The following is a 9,578-nucleotide window of genomic DNA, read 5'->3' on the forward strand; positions in this document are numbered from 1 at the left end:
TCTCTGTTCTACCCTTAAAAGCTTTTATAACCAAGGAGATTCCTTTCCTGTCTCTGCTTCTACTGCCGCCTCCTTCTCTTTGTAGAATTCTGACTGCTGTGTGCAAGTACCTAGACTTATTGTTCCACTGAGGCAGGTAGACTTCAGTGATTCCACCTGAGTCCTCTCTGCAACGTTTACTACAATAAAACAGGAGGCCTCATTGCTTTGAATAAAAATGAAGAGATCCTACTTTCTGGCCTAGGGTTCAAAATTAATCCTTGCATTTTCCTAGGGACCAATAATCAATCACAGAGGCATTTAGATGAACAAACTAATTTGAAAAACCTTTGCAGATCTTTGCTTAACCAGTTAATAGGCCATCCTTAATACCGATCCATTGGAACCTGTAAAAGGATCTGTAATTGAAACTGCCTTTCAAGAGCTGCGGTTTTCAGAGTGTGGTCCCGGGACCAACATCATCAGCATCACCTTATTCCATTAACTTATAAGGAATTCTTTTGGAGCACATCTTGGACCCACTGAATCAGAAACGGGGGGTGGACCCACAGCCTGTGCTGAGCAAGCCCTCCAGGTGATTCTGATATGCACTCAAGTGTGAGAACTGCTGCTTCAGAGTGAAGATGCCTGCCACTCAAATCTCTGCAGTGTCCGTTGCAAAATTCTTAGAGGCAATGGTGGAGACATGAGGGAAATAAACTGAAATCAGAAGACATGGGTCAAACCCCCCAAAGCCAGGACCTAGTCAGGACCTGGTAGAGATCTGTAAACAGGGTTGACATCACCACATCAGAGGGATATTGACAGGATTAAATGAGGTAACCTGTGAGATTTAGGGAGGCAGCCATAGTGCCTGGAACTCGGTGCATGGTGCTGAGTAGTTACCTGCTTTTGGTTTCTTCTTTCTTTATGTATACAGCTCCAACGAAACAAACAATCATTCTCATACGAAACAATCAAATCTTTTAATATACCACTTTAATCTGCCAGTGAGCAGAAACTCTAAGTTCAAAATCCATTTGACGGAAAAACAGTTGAGGCATTTATCCCCAGTTGAGGTAGTTCATTTATTTTCACTTATAAAGGGGTAGCACTTGCTTTCAAATTAATCACTAATATTTGAGCAACATTTAAAGCCAAGCACTGCATATTTCTCAAAAAAAGAGATAAATATAAACACGTCTGTGTGTATGTGTGTCTTTGAGGAAGGGACAGTTAGGAGAGAAGCAATTTTGACTCAAAATGAAACAAAACCACGGCCTGATTTGGGGAGAAATCTAGAAATGAAGTATGTATGTAGCAACTCAGGGCTTTAGCACCTGCTGAGCATGGTCAGGCCTGTTCTTACTGAATCATGATCTGGTTTCAAGATAAGAGAGTAGACAAAAAGAGTAAAACAGAAAAAAGCCCACCCCTGGGACATGGCAAGACCCCTGTCTCTACAAAAATTTAAAAATTATCCAGGCTTGGTGGTGCGTACCTGTGGTCCCACCTACTCAGGAGGCTGAGGTGGGAGGATCACTTAAATCCAGGTGGTGGAGACTGCAGTGAGCTGAGATTGCACCATTACACTCCAGCCTGGGCAACAGAACAAGACCCTGTCTCAAAAAAAGAAAGAAGAAGAAAGAAGAAACCAAAACTGGAAAGCATAACTTATGAATGTGAGATAGAACCGTGAGTCGCCTTGGGCTGATCTCGTCGTGCCACCAGGGGGCGCGCTGGGCCTCCCAATGCTGCCCGGCAGGCAGGCGCAGTTTTCGTCTTTGAGGTCCTGTCATTCTCTATATAAACAAGTTACGTTCAAGTGTTTAGGATATAAATTACGACCATGCCGGCTGCCTCGGAAGGAATGTAAACACAGCACTGTGGTCGGAGCAAACTCTGAAACTGACTTCATAATTTATAGCAGGCCCCTGAGTAGCTCACTATAAAAGAAAATAAAAAGGCCTTATTTTACTGCAAATATGATAATGGAGAGACAAAAAAATGTTTAAATCACCTCTTAATTTTAGAAGATATAGGAAGGAAGCCTAAAAATTAGAAAGGTGGTTAAGACTTTCAGAAACAAGATGTTTCACTTAGGAGATTCTCTTTGCATTGAAATTCACTTATAATACAAAAACCCCGGGGTGTGAAATAGCTCCTCAGAGCAGGTACCAAAAGTCTGGTGACTGGCAGAAAGACCTTTTAGGGGATGAGAAACAAAGGTGAGTTTTTCAGTCAGGAAAGAAAAAGCAAAAAACAAGAACAAAAATCCTGCCCTGAATTGAGAGGAAAATGCACAGGGAGATTGGGGCAGAGTTTCTCTGCTTCTCTCAGACCTATCATCCTCAACATGGCCCATGACGCTGACGGGCTGCTGGGACAGATGGTCAGTCCTGCCTAGTTGGCCTGTTTTGCTCTTCCATCCAGAGCGTCACCAGCTTGGCCTGCAACCTTCGTGACTGGGAAACCTAGCAAGAACAGAAACAGGGGCTGAGGGGCTCCCTTGTTAAATCCCTGGTTAAAAGAGAGGAGTGGGGAGAGGAGGCCGGGAGGAAGGGAGGGCTGGATGGGCTTGCTGTGAGCAGACGCCGAGCAGGGCCAGCCAGGCTCTGAATTGGAGGGTGGGACAGGCCACAGCCACAGAGCACCATGTCAGGGAGTCCAGCTTCTGTAACAAACTCCCCAAGGAAGTTGAACTGCCTTGCTGGGAGCCTGACCCCTGCAGCTCAGCAGGGCTCCCCCCACCCCCCCAGTCTTCAGATCTGAGCCCCATTCCTGACAGCATGCCACCACCACTGTAACAAAACTGTAGCATGCAAAGGGAAGAAGCAGGGTGCTGTTCTTTGGACACCCAACCCTGGAGGGGTGCTTACCACTGTGCCCCACATTTGTCAGCCCGAGTCAGTGGGGACGGAGAGAGGACAAAGGGCAGAACTCTCCCTGGGCGCAGGAAAGAAAACAAAAGGGGCACAAACTTGGTGTCCTCAAATCAAATCCTTGCCTTTCGGTATCCTGCCTGGTTTTCTTTCTAGTTCCTTTCATCTTCTGGTTTTTGTTTAGCCAGAAAAAGCTAGGGTGAGGTAAAGAAAGAAATAACAGAAAATGTTTCTTCTACTCTTTTTCTCCTGAGAAGACTCACAATCAGAACCTGGCCTGTGTTACTCAAGGCACAGACCCCACACCATGTCAATTACACCACGGGAGGGGGTGCGGGTAGAGTTCCACGGCTGCCGGGTGGGGCGGGAGGAGAACCTGGCATCCATTGCTCTCAGGGTACCCGAAGAGAAAGTTGCCCCCTAAAACAACTATTTGTTATATACATTTTATTGAAAAAAATTTTACATCAAAATACTTTGGCAAACTGTAAAAGTATACATAAGTGCAAATATATCCTCCTTTTAAAATACAAGCAAAGTGTGAGTATACACGAAGGTCATAAAAATATCTTTAAACTATGGTGGTAGAAAACAACCTTGTAAAAACGTTGTATTGTCACAATACTGAAAACCACTTTCTTAAACTAGACACATTGTTTCTAAATAATTTCTTAATAATGTTCTTTGGCACCTGTATCCAAATGCAGTGTTTGGGGAAATGACTCTCCCAACTCGGCTAGGCAACAAGAAGGGGCTTTTTTGAAATCTTGTGCTTAGCACTGCCTTTTTGAAAAGCACACAAGTTTTCATATCATAGACAAACACACACACACACACACACAAACTTGTCTGCTGGTTTTCAGACCCTGATTACTGAAGGCAATGAAGATCCCAGAGCTACACGTGGCATATCTTCCCATCTCCTCAGTTGCCCTCTCCCTCATGTGGGAGCCTGCAGGCATTCATACCGGGGACACTACCTTGCCGGCGGATGTCTTTCTTTCAGCAGTAGGCAAATAACAGTGACCAACGCGGTCCTGGGCATTCTGGCTAAGTGGCTGGTGTGTGGCTTACTGCTATCCGCCTGCTGGCGCTGTGAATCCATCTCGGTTTGTCTCTGCCCCCCTCTGAGGAGGAAAAAGGAGAGAGCGGCCATTGCTCGGCCCCTTTCCGTTCACGTTCACATGACGCAGGGCTTAATATCCTGACAGACGCTCTGGTGGTGATGGTGATAATATGACCCGCTGGCTGAGGGATGGAAAGAAGAAATTCCATTGAAGTTGAGGACGAAATCTTTTCTGTCACACACTGGAGTAGAGTGATGCTGGTAACGGGGCAGTCCCACTGAAAGAAGAAAACAGAAACCTCCTCAGAAACAAAGTCATCTAGTTGATGGCGGGGTGTCCTATTTTGACTGAGGGTACAAAAGGTGCTGCTGTGCCTTTTAGTACATTGCTAGACAACTGGGAGAGAAAACCCAGCTTTAGAAGCATCTCACACACGCCAGTGGCAGGTCACAGAACGGCTTTGGAATCGGTATGTTTTGTTTTGATGTTCGCACAAACACAGAGCAAGTTCCCCCCAAAGGCCGGTTCTTATGTCCTGGAATTCCAACTTTATTCTCTGAGGCTGGGGCGTGCGCTTTAATCTCAGAATGAGCACAGGTAGCGTACAGCTCGACCCAGGCTCTGGATCCAGATCCCTCCCAGCAGAGCTCCTGACCTGTGCTCCCCTGAACCCTGGCTGCACGGAGGGCCCAGCGCCTGCCCAGAAACACCACTGCGGCCTTCTTTCTTGTTCTGAGCCTTGTTTCCTAACTAACTGTGCGGGTCAGAGCAGCGAGCGCAGCGGAATGCTCCCTGTGCCAAAGGGGACGAGAGGAAACCCAATCGCAAGATGATCGGATGGGGCAGAAAAACACACCTCTTCTCCTGCCCCTCCACAGGCATCTTCCTGGGTCCGGAACGTCTTAGACTTCGTCTAGAGAAGCCAGGACTTCAGGGCGCAGAGAAATGCCCTTTGGTCGGAGGCATCTGGTAGCGCGGGGAGTCCCTGAGGTAGCCCCCGACTGGAGCTGGGAAGACAAGGCCCAGACCCTGCTCTCCCGGGGCGGCTCCCTGGCCCCGGGCCTGTGTCAGGCCACTGGACTCCCCCCACCCGCCGCCGGCTTTTGCTTTTGTTTTCTCAGCGCCTCTTGCCCCAGGGCGCAGTCGGCCTGCAGTGCCCTGAGCACTGGGCCCCTGTGGCTAGTGGACCAGGCCATCTCGGCACCCGGCTGGGTTAGGTCCATTCGCTCGGGTCTTAGTTACCCGAGTGGGGTGGGAACCATAAAGTGCACGTGGCTTCAGGCCCGATTCAGTTTTTCAGTGCAAGAAAACTGTACCCACGGCCCACCAGGCTCAGGCCCTGCTCGCGTGGCCTCGGCCGCGCTGTGTCCCCGCAATGACGGAGTAAGCCGGCCGCTCAGTGGCCGGTGCCTACTTCCTTGCTGACAACACCCACCCAAGCACGCCCGGCGCTGCTCTAACGCAGCTGCCTTGGCCCGCGAGCCCCGATGTGTGTGCCCGGCGCTCTGCACACAGGTGTGTTCGCTCGTCACGTTAAAGCAAGTTCTGATGCCAAGCCCTGGACCACAAAATAGCAGGACACAGGCGGAGCGCTAAGGAAGCAGTCGACGCTTTGATGTGCTGGCAGAATGATAAAAGCCCGAGCTCCTTCCTGAAAGGCTGGCAGGGCTTAATGAAGGGCTCCAGGGCAGCCCTCGCGTCAGCGGGGTCATAAGGACCTTGGCCACCCGGCCTAAGACCTGAGGGCGCGGCTCGTGTGGGGTCCTGGGGGAGGGAGGGTCGTGCTGGGTTTGTGCGCAGGACTTGCGCTGATCTGTGTGCTGCGGAGACTGCCTTGCTCCCTGCCGGTGCCTCACCAGGCCCCCAGGTCTCAGTGGCCCTGGCCCAGCGGGCGGGGCACTCCCAACAAGGCCCCACGGGGTCCTCTCACAGTCCGCCAGCTCCTCGGAAGCCTCTGCCTCTGATGTTCCCGGGAGATGGCAACAGGGCTGGGTGGGTATTCTATAGGGACGGGAGCAAGAAGGCCAGGAAGTAAAGGCAGAGGGTCCCTGTCACACGTCAGGACTGAGACATCTTCTCTCCTGAGCATTCCCAGACTCTGTCGGGAGTTCTGCGAGACTCCCAGGGAAGGCCGGCCGCGGGAGGCCACTGGGCAGAGGCACGGAAGACTGCCTGCTCGCCGGGCACTTTTCAGCTGCTCCAAGAGAATCATGTATCCAGATCCCGAAGTTTTGGGAGCTTGTGCATGCTCCCCATGTATGGGATGGGGAGAGAGCAGCCTTGACGAAGGGTCAGAAGTCCCTTTCCTGTGTGGCTTTTTTCTTCCTAGAGTATGGTTTCTCCAAGGCTATGAAGCCTTAGAGTCTGGGCCTTCCCGGAGAGGAGGAGACAGCAGAGCTGGCAGGACAGCTGGCAGGCTGGGAGAGGAGCAGGAGCAGGCCGGGAAGGAAGGGGTGAGCCCACCGAGGGCTGTGTGTGTGTGTGTATGTGCGTGTGTGATTGACAGCTGGTCCAAGGGGATACACAAATAAGACGGGAAGGCCGCCTGTATTGGTTACTTGTTGAAATTCCCATAAAATTGAACAAGACTCTGTTCTCAGTGGGTTAAGTCAGGCTAAAATCCTCTCCCGTGTGGTCCTGCCGAGACTGTCTTTGTTTGGTTAACCTCTGAGACCCACATTTAAAAGGCCTATTTGGGAAATTTCACCCTCCAGGGAACCAACATCTTTTGCCCATTTCTGGGCTTCCCTTCTCCCCTGGTGCTCCCGCAGCACACCGGCTCAGGAACAAATAAAGTATGCATCACTCTACAAGTCACTGTCTCATTGCTGTGGAAGGTCACTGTGAGACAGCAGCTTGGGGCCTTGCCTTTGACTGGCAGGCCCTTCGGATTTTAATCTGCAGCCCTAGGTACTCGGAGGGAGGGGTTGTAAGGGTTTATCTCTATTCTCCAGACAAACCTGGCCAAACATTCAAATTCCCTCCTCCATCCCCACCATCTCCTCCCACCTCTCACCACCTTCAGCAAGTCAATAAATTTTCACAATCTGCGACCAACACAATATAAACCAGCCACACTACAAGTGGCATCCACAGGGCAGGCACATTTATCAGGGGAGTCCCAGCAGGGTCCTTCAGGTCCTGCCATCTCCGACCTGTATCATCAATGTGTGTCCATTGTAGGGGGGAGGCAGGGAAGGGGAGGGCATCTAAACAGTTTGGTGAACCCCCCCTCCACTGGCAAATGTCCCTTTAGTGAAAAATCCTGGGCGCCAGCTCTGTCCCACCCCCTCCTCTTACACTTCCCCGGCTGCAAACATCTCCCTACACACACCCCAACATACAGATCATCTCCGATTCTCGCATTTACTTTGCGACAAAAGTACGGCAAAATGAACTCAAGAAAAAAAAAGGACAAAAGGAACTAGACACAGCTTCCTGACCAAGGTCCCCAAAGGTCACATGCCTTCTCTCAAAGCTAAGTCAGACTCGGAACCGGAGACCTGTAGTCTCCTGCACAGGGACCCCCATCGACCCAGGAAGGCAGGGGACTTCACACCATGCTCACAGCAGCCAGACGATTCTGAAGGTTCGGCTGCTGGCCAAGGATACTGCGAGGACAGTAAGACCCCATCCCTGTTCCCACGAATAAGGAGGCTCTCCCCAACATCTGCTTTTCCCAGTGCCCTCAGACCTCCTGGCTTCGGGGTCCCTGTTTGTGGCAGTGGCAGTGGCCGCCAGCCCTGGAGGCCTAGAGGCTATGTGCCTAGCTGGCTGCGCTGAAGGGCTTTGTGTTACCTGAGAGGTCCTCGCGGGCGTTCTGGTGCAAGTAGCTCTGCTCCAGCGAGTAGGAGGACATGCTGGAGTGCAGGCCTGCAGAGGCTGCGGGGTTGCTGCTTGGTGTCAGGGCAGGCGGCTGCTTGAGGTAAGGCGAGGCGCCAGGCGAGCTCCAGTGCGCCGCAGGGCTCGTGTAGGGCGAGTGGCATTCGATGGCGCTCGCCATGGCCGGGGACGAGGGCACTGGGCTGCTGCTGCTGTCCGGCCCGTAGTCTCCGCCGCCGCCGCCCCCGGCCGCACCAACGCCCCCGGGTCCCGCGGGCACGGGGCAGCTGGCCATGTAGGTGGAACCCGGGTTGGGCGACATGTGCGGGACATGGTGGTGGTGATGGTGATGAGGGTGCGCATGGCTCGGGGCGCCCGCGCCGGCGTCGTAGCCCGCGGGCATCATGTCGAGGCCGCCGTAGCCGCCCTGGCTGTGGCAGCCGAGCGGCGCCGACGGGGGCGCCTGGAAGTCGAAGCCCTGGGGCAGGAGCGAGGCCCCGAAGCCCAAGCCGCTCACCACGCGGTGGTACATGGGCTTGAGCGCCTGGCACTTCCGCCTAAAGCCGCGCGGCCGGCGGCGGAACGAGCCCTCCTCGAACATGAACTCGCTGGCCGGGTCGATGGTCCAGTAGTGGCCCTTGCCGGGCCGCCCGAGGCCCTTGGGCAGCTTGATGAAGCACTCGTTGAGCGAGAGATTGTGGCGCACGGAGTTCTTCCAGCCCTGGTAGGCGCCGCGGAAGAAGGGGAAGCGCGCCTGCAGGAACTGGTAGATCTCGCTGAGCGTCAGGCGCTTGCTGGGCGAGCTCTGGATGGCCATGACGATGAGCGCGATGTACGAGTAGGGCGGCTTCTCGGGCCGCCGCAGCCCCGAGCTCGCCTTCTTGGCGCCCCCACTACCGGCGCCCGCGCTGCCGCCGCCGCCCGCGCTCTTGCAGGCAGCCGAGGGGGCGCTGGCAGAGTTGGAGGAGGACGAGGACGAGGCGCAGGAGGCGGAGGACGACGACGACGAGGAGGAGGTGGTCTCCAGGGCGGCGGCGGCGGCGGCGGCGGGCGGCGGGCTCATCAGGGCGGCCTGGAGCGCGCCGGGGGCCGGGCTGCACGCGCGGCGGAGCGGGGCCGGCGGCGGGCGCGGCGGAGGCGGCGGCGGCCCGCCCTCGGTGGTCATCTGGGACCCGGGAGCGAGGCCGGGCCGCGAGGGCGGGCCCCGGGCGGGGAGCGGAGGCGCCGGAGCGGGGTCGGCCCAGAAGCCCGGCAAGCGCCCTAGCCCGCCGCCCGGGGTGCAGCCGTGGCCGCTCCGGGCCAGCGCTTCGGCGTCGCCTCCCTCAGCTCCTTTGGGGCTTCTGGAGGCGGCGACGGGCGGGAGGCAACGCCCGGCGCATCACTCCGCGAGCCGCGGGCCCTGCCTTGCGCAATGGCCTCCCAGGCCGCGAGGCCGAGCGGCCGGCGCCGGGCAACTGCGCGCGCGAGTGGGACCGCGGCTGGGACCCCGGGGACGAGCCCGACGTCTCCTTTCAGGAGCGCTCCTCGCTCTGTCTCTCCGACTTCCTCCCTCCCGCGCCCTCCCCGGCCGCTCGCCTCGCTCCCTCCCTCCCTCCCTCCCCCTACCCCGCCCTGCCCCCTCGTCGCGCGGCGCCTCCGCGGGGAGGGCGCGCTCGGGCCGTGGCGCTCACTCCTCCCCCTCCCAACCTGGCGGCCGCCTCCCTTGCTTATCTCGCTCCCCGCACTCCAGGGTCTCCTCGCTCTTTTCATTCCTCTCTCGGCCTCTTCCACTTTCCCTCACCCACCCTCTTTCAAACGGAGGGATCATGGAGTCAACTCTCATCTTGCT

General features: G+C 55.2%; 1 protein-coding gene across 1 annotated transcript; it reads right to left on the reverse strand.

The window, feature by feature from the left end:
• Nucleotides 1-3,269: 3,269 nt before the first annotated feature.
• On the reverse strand, nt 3,270-9,281 carry FOXF2 (forkhead box F2). Its single transcript, XM_021676171.2, has 2 exons — nt 7,727-9,281; nt 3,270-4,205 (listed from the first exon to the last, which is right to left on the reverse strand). The coding sequence occupies exons 1-2, from the start codon at nt 8,913-8,915 to the stop codon at nt 4,042-4,044; spliced, it is 1,353 nt and encodes a 450-aa protein (XP_021531846.2). The 5' UTR covers nt 8,916-9,281; the 3' UTR covers nt 3,270-4,041.
• Nucleotides 9,282-9,578: the final 297 nt, after the last annotated feature.

The sequence above is a fragment of the Aotus nancymaae genome, unplaced genomic scaffold (genome assembly GCF_030222135.1).
Source record: "Aotus nancymaae isolate 86718 unplaced genomic scaffold, 86718_ANA_hifiasm-v0.15.2.pri h1tg000098l, whole genome shotgun sequence".
NCBI classification, from domain to species: Eukaryota; Metazoa; Chordata; class Mammalia; order Primates; family Aotidae; genus Aotus; species Aotus nancymaae.

What these genes read in the sequence shown, in the direction of transcription:
- FOXF2 (XM_021676171.2), bottom strand. Translation starts at nt 8,915, where the DNA reads ATGACCACCGAGGGCGGGCCGCCGCCGCCTCCGCCGCGCCCGCCGCCG. An exon ending in CGCCCGCGAGGACCTCTCAG is followed by an intron (nt 4,206 to 7,726) that starts GTAACACAAAGC and finishes TTCTTCTTTCAG; the next exon opens with TGGGACTGCCCCGTTACCAG.